General features: G+C 31.3%; 1 protein-coding gene across 2 annotated transcripts; it reads right to left on the bottom strand.

Moving 5' to 3' along the window:
- Positions 1-294: 294 nt before the first annotated feature.
- On the bottom strand, positions 295-6,147 carry LOC140179465 (uncharacterized). 2 transcript variants are annotated; one of them, XM_072218368.1, is made up of 6 exons: positions 5,765-6,147; positions 2,299-2,385; positions 1,948-2,213; positions 1,494-1,861; positions 1,292-1,411; positions 295-1,183 (listed from the first exon to the last, which is right to left on the bottom strand). In XM_072218368.1, exons 3-6 carry the CDS (start codon positions 2,036-2,038, stop codon positions 983-985), a joined length of 780 nt encoding a protein of 259 aa, XP_072074469.1. In that variant the 5' UTR covers positions 2,039-2,213; positions 2,299-2,385; positions 5,765-6,147; the 3' UTR covers positions 295-982. The 2 variants fall into 2 exon arrangements, with proteins under 2 accessions (XP_072074469.1, XP_072074470.1); XM_072218369.1 differs by having other exon boundaries at positions 1,494-1,846; positions 5,765-6,119.
- Between the last annotated feature and the right edge of the window lie 15,180 nt (positions 6,148-21,327).

Genomic DNA, 21,327 nt, shown 5'->3' with positions numbered 1-21,327 from the left:
TAGTAAAGGAAAGTCAAATGAGCTATATCAATCCTAGTCCATAAGTCCTAACTCTCCACTAATTCAATTAGTGAGAACTAGAGTTAATGGATCCCAATCATCAATTACTTGGACATTAGTAACTCAAGAGTTCCTAAGTTACCTTTCCAAGCCAAGAACATAAAACTCTACTCTAAAATCCAACCAAGCATTTCATCAAACACTTGGAAGGCATAAAAGGAAAACATAGTAAATCAACAACAAGAATTAATTCTAACTACAATCAAATGTAAAGAATTAACAACAACAATTAAAGGAAACAAGATCTACATGAATTACCTCTTATTGAATTGAAAGAAAATGGAATGAACAATAGTAGATCTACAACAAAACATAAGAACAACATAAAGGGAATTTCAACAAAAGAATGGAAGAATGGTGAATGTAACAACAAAGAATTGAAAGGTAGGAGTAGAAGAAAGCAAAGATTAAAACCTAGATCTAAGATTAACAACAATATTTAATCCTAATCCTAATTCTAGAGAGAAGAGAGAGCTTCTCTCTCTAGAAACTAACTCTAAACTAATTTTGATGAATGTGTATGATTGGAATCCCCCTTGCTCTTCAATCCTTGGCTTTAAATAGCATCTTTGGCGCCAAAGTTGGTTGGGATTGGGCCCCATAACCCTTGAGAATTCGTTGGTCACGTTTTCATTAAAAAATCATAAACCAGCACCGACGCGTACGCGCACAGCACGCGTACGCGTCCATGGGGTGATTCGCAGGTGCGCGCAAGCGCCAGGTGTGCGCGCGCGTCCATGGGCGAGTTCAACTTCTTTGACTTTTCATGATTTCTCCACTTTGTATGCTTTCCTCTTCACTCCTTTGATCCATTCCTAGCCTTTTCAATCTGAAATCACTAACAAATATATCAAGGCATCTTATGGAATCAAAGGTGAATGAAAAACCATCAAATTAAGGGTCTAAAAGCATGTTTTCACATCTAGGTACAAATAAGGAGACAATCACAAAACCATGCCATTTCATTGAATACATGTGGGTAAAAGGTGATAAAATCCCTTAAAATCAATACAAGATAAACCGTCAAAATAGGGTTTGTCAACCGTCCTCTCTCGTTAACTGCTTCACTCGAAGAATGCTTGTTCTTTCTTCTCCGGTTCCTTGCATTGTTGACTATGCAGCCCTGTGTGTTCAACATTGGGCAATATATAGATGAAAAAAATCACGGTGAATAGCCAATTACATTTTTTGATCAACTAGATTATGAAAAATACATTATTAGAGTTTGAACCTGTGAGATAACATAGTTGGCCTTCTGATCAAGTTCATTAGTGATCCATTCAACAATCCAAGGCTCGGGTACTCGACATGCATGCAACGGACCATGCTTTAATCGGTGAAAGTACAAAACCTATACAGAAATATCTTACATGTTAGGAAATAAACCTACAATCGTACATTGGTTTTAAATTTAATTTATTTATTGCCATTACCAACAACACGAACATGCACCCCCCGCATGTTTCCCGATTCTCGTCTTGGAATTTTCTTATTGCTGCTCGCAGCCAATTTAATATGTGATATGGCCAATGAAACCTTCTAGGGTTCGAGACATCCAATATTGGAGGGAGGTGCCACGGAGAAATAGTCTGCTGGCTTGTGGGGTTCAGAAACATCTTCAAAACAACTATGATGAAGTACCTTCTAAATGTCATCCTCTGTTGCTCAGTCTCCATTGGACAAGCAAATAGAAAGTCCCGCAGTTGGATTGTAGTTTTCTTCTGAAATTGTCTCTTAATTGCCAAATGTGATTTATCTTTTTTCTGCAGCTCGGGAATTGGGTCCCCTGCGCGAAACAAAACTGTTTACCACTATCACTACGTGTCAACATTGGAACAAGCATTACCACACAGCAAAAGCTTTACACCTAACATAATTTACACTAACCTCGAGAAGGTATGCCGAATACCTTACCGATAAGTTCTGCAGTAATGCGAATGTCCCCGGTGTCGACCCTGAGAGTATGTGTCCACGTCATAGGCCCTTGCTAATTGGAGCATGATACTCTGCTTCACATGCCATTGTGGTACCCGGCGCAGGAAATCAAATCCAATGGCCTCAATCTCAGCCAACTTACCTTGCTTATTATGTCATTCCAAGTGGGTAAATAAGTTGTTAATGTAGCAAGGTAAGCAACGCGTCTCCACTAGTTTCTGTTGAGCAAAACAAATATGGATCAGCAGAAGGTGGTAATAAATACCTAGATATGTTCATTTACTCATGTAATCAACGGGATACCTTTTTACCCATCTAGTTTTGTCTTCGGCCGGTTTAGAGATAGGCTTGTCTTTTGCTTGGTCTGCTATAATTGCTGTTTTCAACTAGCTGCATTATTGCAATCACTAATTACTTACCGGAAAAGAAATAAAACAAAATCCCCTCACTTCTAACACTCGACTCTCATTCTACCCTCAATTCGAGCAACAATCCAAGATGGTCTCAAATTCAATTCCAGGGGCAGTTAACAATAAAAAATGGTTTAATACTATATATATAGTGACATAAAAAATTCAAAGACGACCACTCAATTATTTTATGGACCAAATGATATTAAACATTCAACCTGTTTTATATGATTAAAGTTCCACAATTAATAGAATTCCATTAGAAAAAATTCTACCAAAGTCACCATGTAATAAGGATAACCGAATTAAGAACATTGTATATAAGGAGTGAACTAAGAAATGTGAAGTCCTGATACAGAGATAACCAAATTCCAAGCATACTGAAGTGGTAGACATTCTCTAAATGTTTGGTATAGTGGCATATATGGATAAAACTGGTTAAATTTATGCATGGACTGATCATTAATTATATCAAGCACACCAACATACTTATAGATTCCCGGATAAAAAACTTAACTTCAGGAAGCCACAAAAGAAACACATATATAATTTTTTGTATTGCAGAAAAGAAGACAATTTTGTTTATAATGCAAGCCGTGTAATTTAATATAGCAGCATCTAGCAGTGCTCTGTCATGCTAAATTCACACTGTAGAAAACATTCTACCAAATTTGCCATGTAATAAGATCACACAATGATTATTCATCCAAAGTGAGTAATAAGGTTAGCCAAATTAATTTTATCTAATACCCAGGACCAATAAATATGAAAAAATAAATAAACAAATAAATAAATAAATAAGACCACTAGCAGACAAAATGATCATAGAAATAAGTTTAGGTAATATGAAGGAGCAACTATACACTAAACATATACACCACACATGATCAAAAATGACTCTCAAGAAGTAGTAGTACTGGTATATAGTGCCGGCAATGAATCATGAGCAACAAAAATCAATGGGCTGATATATCATTCCATAACTCCACACACACACACACACACACAGAGATATATTATATATATATATATACAACAAACTCCCATCATATTATGTCAGTTTGGAAGTGCTTGATCAGACCTCGTTTAACCACAACTATCCTTATCACAAAGCACCCACAATTCACAAAACATTAAAAAAAGAAAAGCAAAATCTCCAAAACACTAATGAATGATTCTATATTGCTGGATTCTCTAGATACAAGGCTAGTATATGGCACACCATTTTATTGATTTAGAAACTAGAGAGAAAATGATAGAGATCAGTGAGATAAAGAACAAAGAGGGCACAATAATCAAAGTGGGTTACAACTAACAAATTGGGATCCAATTTTTGAAAGCCTGGAGATTAAGCTAAAACATATCAACTACAAAATACTGCTCTTTGTAACAATAATAATCAATCCATCTGAAACACAAAAACACTCACTAATCTGCAAGCGAACACAAAATTAAAAATAAAAAAAACCCCAATTAAATCAATTAAAACAAAACTAACTAATATATGAACACCACTACTATATAATCCGTAGAGACAATTTGTATTATTCATCACAAATATTTTTTATCCCGAAATGCAATTTTACCGTCCGGGTTTAAAAATCTTAACGGTCCAGCCCTGAGATGAAAATAATTTTAAATTTATTACAAACCAATAACAACTAGTTCAGGTAACTATTTGGCTGCAGTGGCAAGAGCAACATAGCCGGAATTATGATTTGTTGAGAAAGGAAAAAATTCGCAAAACTAACCATCCAATTTCCTAGTAAAGTAACCATCCAACAAATATCAACCAATTTTCAACGAAGGTCAGCCATTACACGTCACGTTGCATGCACATGGTCTACACGAAAAAAGACAAATAAGTTTCAAACTTAATTCATATTTAAACACGATCCCAAACTTTTCCGACCTTTCCCGCGCTAAAATAAAATCATGAAGAACTTCAACAAACTAAACTAACTACAAAAATGGCTCCTACCGCTATTCCAGCATGGCTAATCACGCATTTCATCAACAAAATCCATCTACAATCTAACATGCAACCGCGATTACTAATCAGAAACTGAACCACCTCACCCACTTACCTTGGATGGTTAGGATTCTTCCAGTCAAGATGGTGGATGTCTTTCCAGTGACCTGTTCAGTAGCAGGTGGCTATTTCTCGAAGGTGGGCTGCTTCTATGCTTAGAGAGAACGGGGCCCGGTCGCGGAATACTCGGAAGATGTTTAGTTCGGCGGTGAGATCTCCGACGCGGCTGTTCTGATCGATGGCTTCTCGCCCGGTAGATGGGTTGCTTGCTTCTCGGCCGGCAGCTGTTCTGATCTTCGACGCGAATGCCGGATGTTCAGCGACGGCGCCGTGCTGGAGGGCAGCGAACAGGTCGCTTGCTTGCAGGTTGCGGGGCTCAGGTTTCTAGCGCCGTCACGGCTCTCTGCTACCAATTGGAAGGGTTTGAGTGGGTGAAGAGAAAGGGCAAAACAAAAAGGATTGGGATTTGGGGAAAAATTAGAAATAACAAAAGTATGGTGGTTTGCTAAAGTAAACAACCATATTAGGATTAGGGTTAATTTTCTGTTTTAATTTCAATTAGGCCTAATAAAAAAGCCCATTGTAAACATTATATAGATATTTCATTATCTCCCTAGCGGGATCCATATATATATATATATATATATATATATATATATATATATATAGAGTCTCCACATGTATATTTTATTTTGTCCCTCCTAGAGGTTGACTTGTAGAAACAAGTGTTTATTCTGTAGTTTGAGTTTTATTCTGGGTTGTATATATATATATATATATATACATACTCTGGCCAGCCTTAGCTTCGCAGGTCGAGTCTGGAGCTTGATATCTGTGTTTTGGAACACTGACCTGTATATTATATTTTTAGCCTTCTTTTGATCTTACCTATCCGTTTTACGATTTTCCATGCGAGTGTGACACAATTTTCTGTTTTCGCTTTTGCTTAGATTCTTCTTCAAGGCTCCTAGATATGATTTCTTCCAACTATATTTATGTACGTATTTTACTTTTAAAGGTCGTAATATCTCGTCATCTCTGCTTTACGACTTAAGCGTAAGGTTTTGTATGGTAGGATGTTATAATCTGTGTCCATCTTTGTAGTTAATATGTATGAGGCTACAGTAGATGGGTTATGGTACGTCTAGGGAGTCACAAGCCTTGGATAGCCAGGTTGGCATGCTAACATAAACCAACGGTGCGATATCTGGCTTCTCTGGGACAAGGTTGGCAGTTGTATTCATAGGGAAGTGTTATTAAATTGAATGTAAGGTCCAAGAAAATAAGGGGTGTTAAAAGAGTGACAATTAAGTGCATGGTTACTTACAGATGTGACGAATGGTTGGAGCTTGTTGCTTGCTTTTGTAACAATCCTGCAGTGCTCGGAGCGCTAGCCGTTTTGCTTCCCGATGGTAGTCCGGCTAGATAAGTACCGGCGCATCTCCCTTGTTGATGCGTCTGATGCCTCTCTCACGATTTTCAATCCCTAAGTATAGTAGCCAAGCGTGATATGCTTCATCAAGAGTGTCGTATCTGCACCGTAGGTGGTCCTCATAGTCATGTGTATGCTCCTAAACGTCTTCGATGGTGGTATAGATCCCCAGGAACCAGCCTCTAAAGATGTAGTAGAAGTCCGAGGAGTGTTTTTTGTCCGTATGATTTTTGTGAGTTGTTCAACACACAAGAGTGAATGGTGCAGAATGAGTGTTTATAAAGGATGGTATGTGGCTACCCTGTTATAAACAAATTCCTTTAAGGGAGGCAGGATGGGCAGGGTTTTATTTGTTGTTAGTAAAGTGGACCCCACGTAGAGGAAATCTGATTCTTTTATTGAAATTTGATTGCGGTGAGCGAACAATGTGACCAATTGAAGTTGGGTGGTTTTTGATATTGGTTTTTGGGAAAGGGAGGTTACCATTGAAGTAACTAGATTTTATGGGCTTCATGTAAATGAGAAATTCACCCATGATCAACTAGTGAAGATAACTATGTTAAAAAGGTAAAACATGGGTTGTGTTTCACATTATTATTTGTGATCGTAATTGATATGAAATAATAATGAATTAGTTTAGGAAGCCAATATTTTCATAATGGTACATGAAATAATGAAGTTTGTGTTGGATGAGATTCATGAAAAATAAATTTATTTCGTAAAGAAATTTAAGAAATGGAAGGTTTAAGCTTTTAGATTGAAGGGGCATTGTTGCAAGTTATAAAAGGGGAATAATATTGTTGTGACTAGACCAATGAGACTGTCACATCTATGGTTTGGTTTGTGTCATTGTAATCAAGAAATATGAAGTTGATACACCTAGATTTGGTGAGATATGCCTCGTAGATAGTGTACACGTGTTGTGCTAACAAAATTGATATGATTAGCTATGCCTATGAGATAGGCATATGGGTGGCAATGGGGTGGACAAGGGCGGATTTTTGTTCTACCCGATCCTGTTCCGTCCTATAATAACCCGCATAGAACCCGTTTCACTCTTACCTATGGGTAGTAAAAAGTTGAACCCAAATCCATCCCGCCCCTACCCGGCCATATAATTATTAAAATGTAACAAATAAAATAAAATTTTAAAATTTATATAGCTATCGTTACATACATACCATAAATTAAGATAAAAATTTAAATATGATACATTATTATATTACATATATTATATATATCGAGGCGGGTAGGAGCGGGTATTACCTAAACACAACCCCGCCCCTCCCAAGACTCCGTTCCGCAAAAAACCCGCCCCGAATAGGTAAGGTGGGATGGATATCCGCATATTCGGGTAGTGTTGTCATCCCCTATCATAGGTACATACCTTTTGATTTTGAAAAGAGTATAGATTCAGTAGGGTTTGAGGACTTAGGGTTATAACTGTACGGTGTATATCAGATAAAAAGATTGTGGCACGAAGGTTTAAGATGAAGCTGTGTGTTTTGATTTAGGAGTAATATGATCGAAAAATATGTCAAATTTCATGAAAGAAACGGTATAAATATTGTGAAAATTAAATTTAAAAATAGTAATGGAAATGGTTCACTCACAAAATAGTAAACTAACCCGCAGTGATGCAGCACATTGGTGACATTTCATTTGGGAGAATAAAATTGATATATGATGACAAGAAAATCTCAATATACACTTATTTATTTATTATTATTATTATTTAAAAACATTAATGGAAGTGGTTCACTCACAAAATATTTAACTAATGTGCAGTGATGCAGTACATTGGTGACATTTCATTTGGAAGAATAAATTGGATATATGGTGGACAAGAAAATCTCACATACACTTATTTATTTATTATTATTATTATTTTGGGAAAATATAGTGAGTACAACTAAGTATATGTTTGGTTTAACCTTTGTAAATTGGAGTTGAATTCAACTTGATTAAAATTGAATTTTTTTTAAACATAGTTTATGTTTGAATATTTTGATTCAAAAGTAATTATAATTGATAAAATATTTTTGGATAATAATGACAAAAATTATTTTTAGATGTGAAATTACTAAAAGAGTAAAGATTAGATTAAACTTTTAATATTATTATTTTTAATAAGTATTTTAAATTATTATATATTAATATTATATAAGATATTATCTTAAATATTATATATATTATAATAAATTACACATAATATCAGATATATATACACATAATTGACAATGTCTAATAATCATGAACAATAATGATAAATGCCAAACAAGTTTATAAAATTAAACAAAAAGTAACAATAAGAGCATAAAATACAAAAGTGCACTACAACATAAGAATATAAATATAACACTAATTTAATGAAGATGGAAGGTGAAATAAAATGAAGATGGATGATAAAAAAGGTAAAGAATGATAATTGTGGAACAAAATGAAGATAGTTGTGTATGTAGAAAAGACGAGCAAAGTGAAGAAAAATAATTGAGAAAATAAATCTTTCAATCAATTCTTAATGGTAAGAATTGAAAGCAAAAGTAAAAAAATATTGCTTCAAATAAACCAGGGCAAGATTCCACCAAAGTCATGACACATAATAGTTACTCAAATGAGGATATTACTATGTAAATGACATCAATATAATACCATGACCCTCCATTAACAGCACCATTTCCATGCATGTGATCCTAATACATCTCCGTTAAGTCTGGGGTGTAGTCGAACATTTGACTTCGTTCTTCTCCCAACAAATCTTGCCAAAGCATGACGTTTCTTAGTTATGAACCGAATCACGTTATACTGCATCTCTCATGGGAAAAAAAGACCAACAATACAATGCCACAATATGCATTATGCATCAAGGCTGAGTATCAACAAATGACAAATTGCTCGTCTAAAAAGTTGGTTCATATCTCACATTGGGTTTGGGCAACGTGTCCTCCTATGATCGGTAATTCCGCATGTGCTAAATTTCCACCTCTTAACACCACAAGTACCCAGGGGATCGTTGCCTCGCCCAGTCCCTTTTGTCCGAACCGCAATTGGGTCCCTTACCCCTCACTCATCTGCATGTTCAACAGAGCCCGCATAAGACATTAGAAAAGTTAAATAAATTAAACTCACAACAACTAATATAACACCTTCTACCAGTGTTATTATTATTATTATTATTATTTTGCAATGCGTCACAAATTCCATCATCTAGCAATAACTTTATTGAACGCCTTACCTTTGTGTCAACCATATATAATAACATCAACATTTCAAACAACACACTTGCTAGACACTGATTATCCTACAAAACTTTGAAATCCTGCAACCAACAATGTACAAAAAAAAATCAATGTATAACAATGCCGAGTTTTTATTGTCTCAATCTCCAACAACGATCAACTTAAGATTCTCTTCTAACCACGCCATCAAGTTAGCACTATTAAAAGTCTACATAAATTAGATTATCTGTTTGAAGCCACATAGTCATCAATGTGTCTCAAAAAAGCAAATGTTAAAGCTTACTAGGAAAATATCTACAGATTTTATATAATAATATATTATATATTGATTCCAAAACATACAGGATTTTAGTATCTAAATTATTTTTAAACAACAATAAACCCCTCAAAATCTTGAGTCAAAATCTTGTCTTAATTCAACAATAAACCCCTCAAAAATTCTCATATGAAAGGACTAAAACGCAGTATGCATTTAGGGTCTTGAGTGTGAATGGTTCAGGTGTGAGTGCCGAAGATATAAGTTTTAATAATCTTGGAAGAATTTCCTAAAAGCTAAAACTTGTGAGCAGGCACAACAACATGGGTATCAGTTTTGATGGAGCAGTTTGAGCAGTTTAATTCTTTCTACCCATTACTATTCTTCACCACTCCTATCAATCGACACTTAATTTCTACGTGGGAACAACACTTTATCATGAATGCTTCTGTTGTTCATACACCTTATCAACACTAGCCAATATTCAAACATGACAGAGTTATCATTCAAATTAAACAAATCGACTTCTCCCTCCACATGTGCGATAAGTCGAAACAACACTAGAATCAGCCGCAGAATCACTACTCCAATGGCTTTCAAATAGATCGAAACAGCTCCAGCACACTACATTGCCATGCTCTTTTTCGACTTGGTTACTGACTCTTCCGTCGATAGTTTATACTGCCATCCATGTGAATCTTCTGACGATAATCGGACCTTCTTCCACCCATTGACACCCATTGTTAACTTATTCTCACCTTCAATACACTCCACCTCCCTCCATCACCACCCCGCCACCAATAGATACCCTAGAAGTAATTAATCTACTTTTTGTGACTTCAAACAAACTCACATGGGCCAATTCCAAAACCCAGAACCTATTTGCTCTATCATTCAAGAACTACTCGACTACATACTTTTTAAACTACCCATTATTGTTATTTTCACACTTTAAATAAAGTTTATCTCGTCATTTTTTTGTCCACAAAATGACAGCTTTTCATGGGGCTACCTTTTCGTACAAGTGAACATGATGTTCTGCATTGTGTCAGAGTACATGTGATAATTTTTTTTTAATTTTATGAAAAAGTGTAAAGAGGTCAGTAAATTTTATAATTTGTAGTCATCAATTAGTTATTATTAGTATTTTTAATGATGTGAAATTACATCTAATAGTATAAAATTGTTTACTTTCCTTTTGCTGGTTAAATATTGGCCAAATTTTAATAAAACTGCGGGCCCATAGACTTTTTCTTTTTCTATACTATACGTTAATATTCTAATATTGAATGATGCAAGGAAATTAAACTTGGAGTGAACTTCATTTTTGGAGTAATATTTGACAGAAATTAATTTGTAAATGGATAAAAAAAATGGTGAAATGCTGAAAAATGGATGCATGGTGTGTTATGCACAAATGTAGAGCTGCTATTGTCAGAAACCACAAAACGCAGACTATGTTTTAGGTGAGACAAAGACTAAGAAAGTTTAGCATGCTGCAAAACGCAGCCTGCGATGGGAAGGGCAGCAACCAAGTGACGAAACGTGCTCCGGTGTCCCTTGCATGCAGACAGGAGCAGTTGTTGACCAACATTGGAGAAGCCAAAACGCAGGTTGCATTTGTCAGCCGTGCAGAGCAAAGCGCAGGTTGTGTTTGGCAGCCTCCCTAGCTGCATGCGCGACACGTGTCATGGAGGATGGTGAATCCAGTTTATAAAATCCAAAACCTTACTGAAGAAGAGTGAAACGAGAGTGAGGAAGCAAGAATTAAAAAATTGAAGAAGCAAGTGTGGGAGAAGAAGAAGTATACGATAAAAGAAGAAAAAATGGTTCGGAATTTTACCAAACTGGAAGAACACATTATTAAATATCTGAATCATCCTTAATGGGTAACAATTTTTTTTATATTTTATGTATTTATATTTTAACTATCATTATTATTATTATTATTATTATTATTATTATTATTATTATTAGTAGTAGTAGTAGTAGTAGTAATAGTAGTGACATATTATTAGTATTAAGATAAACTCTCGGGGAAGAAAATATTATGATGATTACTGTATTGTTAATTTTGTAAAATACTGTAGAGGACAATAATAATAAATTATTATAATAATTATTTTCTAATAATAAATAATACTGTTTTATATTTTTTGTATTATTTTTTAATAATTTTTTATTTTTTTAAGAATTTATTATTAATTTTTATGATAATAACCATACTGTGTAATAAATTATAATAATACATACTGTTTAAAAGTTTTTTATTATTTTTTAATAATTTAGTATTAATTTTTATGTGATTAACATTTCTGTGTAATAAATTAAAATAAAGAATAATGTTTAACAATTTTTTATTAATTCTTAATAAATTATTATTAACTGTTATGATAATAATACAATACTAATTAAAATAAAGAAGAGTGTTTAATAATTTTATTATTATTATTATTGTTATCATGAGTAACGTCATTTTTATTATTATTGTTATTATTATTATTATCAATTGCATTGTTATTATTATTATTATTATATCATTATTATTATATTGTTATTAGTATTATTAGTAACCTTGTTATATAATTATTATCATGAGTAATGTTGTTGTGATTATTATAATTATTATATATTTTTTTTGCAGGCTATTAGAAATTTATTGTCTAGAAAATTAGATTCGTCAGAAACTTTTAACGAGGTAGTTGCAGCTCACTAGTATTTATTGGGTTTCAACACGTTTCGTGAGTAGGCGAAATGAGAGGTCATTCGACACTTTTAAGTACCTTGGTGGAACGATGGAGGCCGAAAAACCACACATTTCATCTTTCAGTCGGTGAAGTGACGGTGACGCTGGAAGATGTGACATATATTCTTGGCCTCCCGGTTAATGGGGAGCCCGTTACGGGTAGATTAGACAGCCGTCACCAGTTTTTGGTGGAGAACTGCATCGCGTGTTTTGGTCGGGAGCTCGGTCCGCAAGATCACATATTGGGTAAGGTTAATCTGGCATGATTCCAGCGGTGCAGAGACACCGAGCCGTGTGACACGCAGAAGTGCACCTTTATATTTACCGTACAAGTGTGTGCCATCAAGCTGCACCAGTAGCTTGCAGTGTCTGAATGCTACAATACACGGATAGAAACTCCAAAAAATGCCGTGCAGTACTCTTACACCTTGAACCTCCTCACTTTCACGGTAAACGGGGAGCATTTTAATTTACACACGAGACCTTGGCATCTTCGCAGTCATTGCTTTCAACCATACTGGCAGAGTCTGGTAAGAAACTTCTCAATCACCGAAAACTTTTGAGACAGATTTATAGTTTGCCAACCAAGCCTTGTGGTAACTTAAAGTGTAGTTGAACCTGGATTGAACTTCTCTACAATAATAGACTTCACCTTTATCGACGGGTCTGCTTCGACCAACGGCCTAATAGCCTCTGCAATTGTGTCTGAGTCCAACTTGGCATGATCTTGTTAAATCGTGCCCATGGTGCACATGTGTTTGCCATTGTATCTTCTGACCTCCCAACAAACTTTCTTTCGAATCAAGATAGCTCGGATAAGCCAATCGCATCCTGCACCATAACCCTTGCATTTTGCATAGAATGTCTGCGGCTCAGACTCATACACAGTGTAATCAACTCCTCTAGAGATACTGTAGCTTTTGATTGCAAATATCACCGACTCTCTCGAACCAAATTCCATTCCGACATTAAAATCACTATCTTCCGCCACAGCGTTGCCTGCACCTACGACATGCGCACCACCATTAGTCAGACAAGGCAAATAAAATAAACACTATAGGTAACTTTAATTAATAATCCTGACACACCCATATTTGCATACTCAAGAAATTTCAGAGCATGCATGGTTTCGAGATCTAGAGTCCGCATAAAAGACGGAACACCAAACGGGTGCTGGCTTATAATCGCATGTGCTTCATTTTGCACTGTCGGATTGCCTGCTAAGTCTCCGTCATCGTTTTCATTATCGACTTCATAGTTGGATTCGAACTCCTCTTCACTGTCATTATTATCTTCTTCCCAATCTATATCCCCAAGCTCATTAACACTGACCTACTCGCCAACCGCGCCCAACCCCGACTGCTATTCAAACTCAACGTATAGCCCTATCATTGGCACGTGAAATCGGATTTGTTGATAAATACATAACATCTGTTGCATACTGGCATCGTCAGTGATGGGCATTATTTGAAACTGTATCAGCCCACCAAATACTTGTACAGGATTTCTGTATAAAATGTTGCTCACCATTTTCGAAATGTGGCTTTGAATGTTATTACAAAGCCCATTTTGTAACTCTACAAAACTCATGGTACATGGAATAGCAAATGACAACGAAAATTTACAAACATAAGTCACTCCTTCATGTGTGTTTGGTATAACCTCACCGTTATAATATACTCACAAATTTACAATATTTTTCATAACTTCAACCTCACCTAATTCGACTTTTTTGACACACCTAACCGCCAAAAAAAACTACGAACTACGGCATATGTGCAAGAAAGAATAATAGGATGAGTAGAAGTAGAGTGAGGCAAATTAAATGAGTTTTGCTTCGTATTTATAGATAAGACTCTCGATTAAAATATTTTTCTTTAAACAAAACGCAACCTGTATTTTGTCTTCCTAAAAAAAATCTAGCAGTTCATAAAACACAACCTACATTTTGCTTTCAAAAGAAAAACTGACACAAAAAGTAAAATACAAGCTGCGTTTTGTTATTTTAAAAAAAATACTATCCAATACTAAACGCAGTTAGGCTGCGTTTAGGTTAAAACAAAATAGAAAAAAAATTGAAAACCTTGCAAAAAAACAAACGCAAGCTGCATTTGTTTAATTTCCTGAAAAAAAATGAAAAAAAGAATAAACCGTAAATTACATTTTGAACTGACACTAGAGTCATAAAAATTTTGTCTATATATCCATTTCATTGTACAATACCAACATTTTTTTTTTAACAAAAAAATCAGCCTATATTTGACATGCATGCATTTTGAGCCGCGTCTGCCTATATTAACAACGTGGAAGAATTATTGCTGACGTCACAGGGTAGGGTAGACTACTGTAGGGAATTGAGTCCATGTCGCAAAAATTAAAGTTCAAAGTAAGAGACGATAGTCAATTAGTCATAGGTTGTTGTGGTGATTTTTTCCACGTATCGAACCTCACGTGCAATTTTCAAACCCACATGACAAAATTAAAAATTACAAATCTTCGTGACAAGGTGTGAACTCTGACCAAGACTATTCTTGTGGGCTTAATTTGGATTAGTATATATAATAGGTCAAGTCATCGTGCGTAATAATAATATATTCAAAATAATAGTAGTAACTTCAATTAACTCCAGAAGGAAGAGGATGAGTGGAGGTTCATTGTGAATTTGTGATGGAAAATGGGGAAGGAAGGAAGGAAGGGGGAAGACGGCGTGGGTGATTTGATCAAATGTAATTAATTATGACATTTCAATAGAAGTTAGCGAAGTTCTTTTTTTCTTCTAATAAACTGAATTAAAGAGATTGTGATTTTTTTATTTATTCACATCTTCACTTAAATATTTCGTTACAACCAAGTCACGTTGTAAACTGTTTTTGTTAAGAATAATTATAGAGCACGAACCAACTTTTAATTATTTAATATTAATTAACTTTTTATTATTATAAAATTATTTTTAACTCTCACTTGTTAAAAGATTTAGAATTTAAAATTTAAAATTTAAGTTAAAAATTTGAAAAAAAAAAACTAGTTTTAAAAATTTTTTTGATATTGGTTAAAGAAAGTTAATTCTCTAGTTAAAAATACTGCATGCATCATGGAAAATCGAACAAGATCAGAGACTTGAAGGATGAAAAATAACTTGGCTACCACTAAATCAGACTAGCTACTTCTTGTTATATATTATATTTTTAAAATATATTATATAATCATATATTATATTTTTTAATTAATATATATAATATTAAATATTTAATTAAATATTATTTTATATTTATTTAATTATTTATTTTATATTTACTCTAAATATTTAATTTTATTAATAATATACTTTATGGTTAATAAAAGTATATTGTTCATTTTTATAGATGCTTAATAAAAATTAATGTTTATTTTAATAATTTTATAAATTAAAAATATAATGAATTTAAAAAAATGAATATAAAATAAAAATTAAATAAATACGGAAATAATATTTCATTTAATATTTTAGGTTATATATACTAATTAGAAAATATAATAAATGATTATGTAATATATTTTAAAAATATATATATAACAACAAGCAAATTGGTTTCCTTCTCTCAAGTTATCTCGTTAAATTTCGCAAGTTTAGAAATTTTCTCACATAAAAATATTTTTATTTGAAAATAATGATAATTTAAATATTAACACGTATTATATTAAATAATTTATTCAAATATATTAAATCATTTAATTATTTTTATTTCTCCACTTTTAATAATTTTTACATGAAAATATTTTCATACGATTAATTACTAACAAATAACATTGTCTTTCATAAATTATGTTGCACCGATAATTTAAATAAAGTAGTTGTCCTATATTTGTATTTGATATGTACCAGACAAAATACTTTATAGATAATTTTAGAAATTTTTGTTCTTAATTCTTGAAATTATATATACATAAAATAGAAAATCCGTAACAGTCAATCAATATGATAATTTTTAAAATTGCAGAGAGATATATATTACTATACTTTTTTTTTAAGAAATCATTTCAAAAATGAAGAAAAGTGTTTCAGAATGAAGAACTTTGATATTCCATAATAGATTATATAAGTACCAGATAATGAATTAATGATTGTACTTTATTAGTGACTGAAAGTAATTACATTTAAAAATGTATTTGTTTTTCGAGATACGAGATACTATCTACTAAAGATAATAGATATTATGTAGTTGTCATGTCATATATATTTGTTTCTTTGTCTTCCTACTGTATCTTATTTTAATTTCTTCATAGATTCTGTTAGAATTATGTTTTCTTGAATAATTAGTGTATACCGAAAATATGTCTATTTCTTTATATTTATATCAAAATATATTTCTAAAATAAATTATTCATGAATATATTTAACTTATATAAAATAACTTTTTTATTATTTATACTAATACCAAATAATAATCATTAAAATAAATAACTTCACAAAGTAATTATATTTAATAAAGAAAAAATGTAGTACACAGTAAACAAATACTTCAATATCTATGAGAAAAATAAACTAAAATATTTTAAAGTGGGTTTTATATATTTACTAAATATTGTCAAATTAATAATAATAGTAGTAGTAGTAACAATAATAACAGAAAATTGATTTGAGTAGTAAAAAATAATAATATATTATTAAAAAATCATCAAATAATTCTCTAAATATATAGATAAAAAAAATACTATATTCAAAATATTATAAAAAATAATCAAGAATTATTAAAAGGATTTATAGAATTTCAAGAGATACAGAAAAATAAGGTAATTATTAAAACGATATGATATAGAATATTATAATTATTGATAAATTTTATTGTAATTAATCATTAAATGTTAATAAATTTAATTATTTAATATATAATATTTTTTAAAAATAGTATTAATATGTAGACTGATACTAGAACGTGCCATATCGATCATCATATATATAGGGTTGGCAACTGGGCGGGTAGGGGCGGGTTTTTGCTCTACCCGACCCCGCCCCGCCCTAGAAAAAACCCGCATGAAACCCGTCCCGCCCTACTTGCGGGTAGTAAAATGTTAAACACGCCATTACCCGCCCCTATAATTATTAAATCCAACAAATAAAATAAAATTTTAAAAATTATATAACCACCATTTACATACATAACATAAATTAAAGTAAAAATTTATATATGATATAATATTATTAATCATTTTACTAATTATTTTATATATGTTACATATATTATATATTATATATACCGGAGCGGGTAGGGGCAAGTTTAACTTAAACCCGACCCCGCCCCGCCCCGCCCAAGAACCCACCCGTTAAAACCCGCTCCGGTGCGGGGGCGGGGTGGGTACGCCCGGGTTCGGGTAGTGTTGCCACCCCTATATATATATATATATATATTTAACTCTAAAACTTACGCTTTATGAAGCATGAACACTTCACTGAATTACTGTATCCGCATATTGGACACATTTTAAATACAAAACTCATCGATACTTGTCCGACACACGTGTCCGACACACGTATCTTCTGTGTCTAACCGTATCTTATTAAAAAATAAAATTATTTTTTGAAAACACTTAGATACACCTCCCAAATATCTTTACGTGTTAGTGTGTTCGGGTTTATTCTTAACTTGTATTCTTGAAATGAGTTTAGAAATAGATTTATTAAAACAAAAGAATATTTTAAATACTTTATATAATTAAAAAATATATTAAAAATATTAATTTATATTTTAATATCAATAAAATATTAAAATATTATTATAATTATCTAAAAAAAACTCTATATTTTATATATATGTGGTGTCCACGTGTCTTATAAAAATTTAAAATTTGTGTGTCTGCGTGTCCTGTGTCGCGTCGTATCTGTATCCGTGTCAATGTTCATGCATCATAGCTTACACTCATAAATGGTAAAACAAAACACTATATATAATATTTAAAGAAATATAAAAAAGAATCATGATAAATTTAATTTTAAAAGAATATAAAATAAAATATTTAAATTATTAATTTATAAAAATATAAGAAAGAATCATGATAATTACTAATAAATAGATATAAAATAAAATATTTGAATTATTAACAAATATGAATATATTTAATTATTTGATATTAGTTTGCGTATTATTAATTACATAATAATTTCCTAAAAATTAGTTAAGAGAAATATGCAAATTAACACCAAAATATACCATATTAGCATAGTTAGGTTAAAATGTAACTCGTTATAGAATTAGTATTATTGATTATTGATAATTAACTCACGAAAATATAAAGAAAAATCATAATAATAATTACTAAAAATATATGAAATAGAATATTAAAATTATTTATAATTTTTAAAATAAATAATCATTAAATTTAATTTTTGGTATTATTGATTATATAATATTTTTAAAAAATGATTGAGAAAAAAATATAAATTGATACTAAAATATGTCACATAAACAAGTTTGACGTCAAAATATATAATCTATCATAAAAGAATATAATAATAAATGCATAATCTAAATTTTTTGTTGTGTGTTTATGTCCCGTTATTTATAAAAAATAGATACATTTTGCTAGTTTATCGAAAAAAAAAAAGAAGATATATTTTGCTACTTAATTAGAGCCCGCTTAGTGAAAGTTGGATTAATTCGGGAAGAATTTTACTATCATGGTCAACAATTCCAATCCTAAAAATTTTGCTTGAGGAGTAGTACATTTTGGGTCTCAAAACTCTTTTGACTATCCTTTTATATTACAATCAACATATATCTTCGCTAACACCTTTCAACAGTGTCCCAAATTAAAAGAGCTCAACAATAAAATTGTCATATCTTTTCGTTTTTAAAAGGGATTTAGTAACTAAACTATATGTGATTTAAGTCTCAAATATCTAAAGATCTGTTATTATATCAATATATAATTTAAAAGGTTTTGCATACCTATATTGGAATAGACATCTAAAATAGTAAATTCGAATTTACAAAGAATATATATTTTTTTGTTTTTTGGTATTTTTTAATCTGGTAGGTCAAGAATTAATTTATCATAGATTAAAATTCTATTTAAGAGTTTGTCATTGGTTAATAAATTACTACATATATAAAGTGATATTAAAATATCCTATATTTATTTAATAAACTAGTGAGATGTTGGATCACCTATCTCAAAATAGCAAGGCCAGTAATAATGCAGTAATAAAATTAAATAACAAAATCAATTATCAAATAGAGATGATATTATATGAGATAATGACTATAGAATTATGTAAAAAAAAAGTAAGTGTGTGAGTAACTAATTTCCTTGTTTGAGTGAAAAAATTTACTCTCAACAATTACAATATGCAAAATTCATTATATTCCTCTTCACTGACTCTCCATTCTCATCACTTAACAAATTCTCTTCTTTCAAGCATTCTTAATAATTCTTTACTTTGCAACTTTTCTTATATAAAGTTCTACGGCTACGTCTATGCTGGCAATCTTCTTAATCTTCTATGTTGAACTTCTTTAGGTCGTTTGGGCCGATCTCGGTTAGAAAATTATTTTAATTTTTTAATTTATTTGTAAGTAATATATATATTAATTATAATCACAAATTATATTATTTTAAATTAAATGACTTATATAATAGTAATTTTATTTATTGTTATAAATACTAAATTGAATAAGTTATTATTACTTTTGATTTGGAATTAAATAAGAATAAAATTATATATTATCTTTTGTTTTTTAGATAATTATCTTTTAGATTTTAGATATATTATCTTTTGGACTTTAGATACTATTTTATTTGGACTTTAAGATATAATGGATGCTATGCTCAAATATAAATAGTGCCTTCAGAGTTTCGGTTCCCAATATATCAAAGCCGCCTTTGTCGCTCTTTCCCGTTAGAAGAGTCACAATTCAACCTCCTAGAGATACAGAAAGTTTTAGTTGAGAAAGATTGAAAGAACCACAAAATTCAAACTCTTCCAATCATGATTCATGTTTATGAATTCAGGTACGCTTCCGCATCTAATATTTTCTTTCTTAATGATTTAACATAGATAATCTTTGAATTGAAAAAATTTCAACAATCTCTTCTTCTAATATTTATTGATTTAGATTTTTATTATCTTAATTTATATTATAAAATAACTACCAATCTAATTTAATTTAAACTGAATATTACTATTGCAATAGTGTACCTATTTGAATTTCATTGGGTACTTTTTCTATTAAATTGGGTCAACAATAAAACTAAAAAGTATAAGAACCAGAGTTTAGATGAAAAGTCAAGAAAGAGGAAGGAGGTAGTACTAGTCACACTGCTGGGAATCGTCTAATAAAAAATCTATACGAAACCTAAGAGAATTCAAGAATCGTATAACAAATGCGCACGAGTAGTCAATATCTCCTATGTATATAATTTTAATTTTGATTTATTAAAATATTTTAAAATTAAGTGACAATTAAGTCTTTAAAGATTTTAATTTTAGATTAATTAAATTAGTCTCTTAAAAAAAATTAAAAAAAGTATTGATTTGATCCTCACGATCGTGTTGTTTAGGGTAAGATGCGGTGTGAGTTCGCCTGTGGGTAGGGTAGGGTACGGGTTTAGAGTATACTTTATCCTATCCTATTCATATTCTTAATATATTATATAATATATATGTAAAAATTATGTATGTAGTAAAGAATGTGAGTGCTAAATCCACAATTTTTTTCATAAAAACTTGAAATAGCCACTAAACTAGTTGATGATTACATTATTTGTAATTTTATATTAGATTTTTTTAAGATTTTATATTTTTAATTTGAACTTAGCTTTTTATTTTCTATTTTACTAATATGTATAAAATTTGGAATGGTTGAATTTTATATTTGCTTGAAATTTTTTTATTTTTTATTTTTTGGGTACGGTCAGGTAGGATAGGGTTTAAAACTTTAGGGTGCGGGTAAAGTAACGGGTAGAGTTCAAACCCTACCCTACTCTACCCACTGCCAGTCCTAATTGACGGAAAGACATACATGTGCACTATTTAGTGCTTGTTTGGGCGCCAAGATATTTTTTCAAAGAAAAAAATTTTTTTTTAGTATGTTTGGTAAATTTCTAATAATAAAAGTAAAAGTACTAAAAAAATAAAAAATAAATCTTTTTTGAGAAACTATAATTTACATTTTTTTTAAAAATTTTTTTAAAAATATTTTTCATATAATAAATAAACAAAAAATATTTTTATTTTATTTTA

This window comes from Arachis hypogaea, chromosome 15, assembly GCF_003086295.3.
Source record: "Arachis hypogaea cultivar Tifrunner chromosome 15, arahy.Tifrunner.gnm2.J5K5, whole genome shotgun sequence".
NCBI classification, from domain to species: domain Eukaryota; kingdom Viridiplantae; phylum Streptophyta; class Magnoliopsida; order Fabales; family Fabaceae; genus Arachis; species Arachis hypogaea.
Note: the sequence above shows the minus strand (reverse complement) of the source record. Positions and strands in the feature narration are given on the sequence as shown.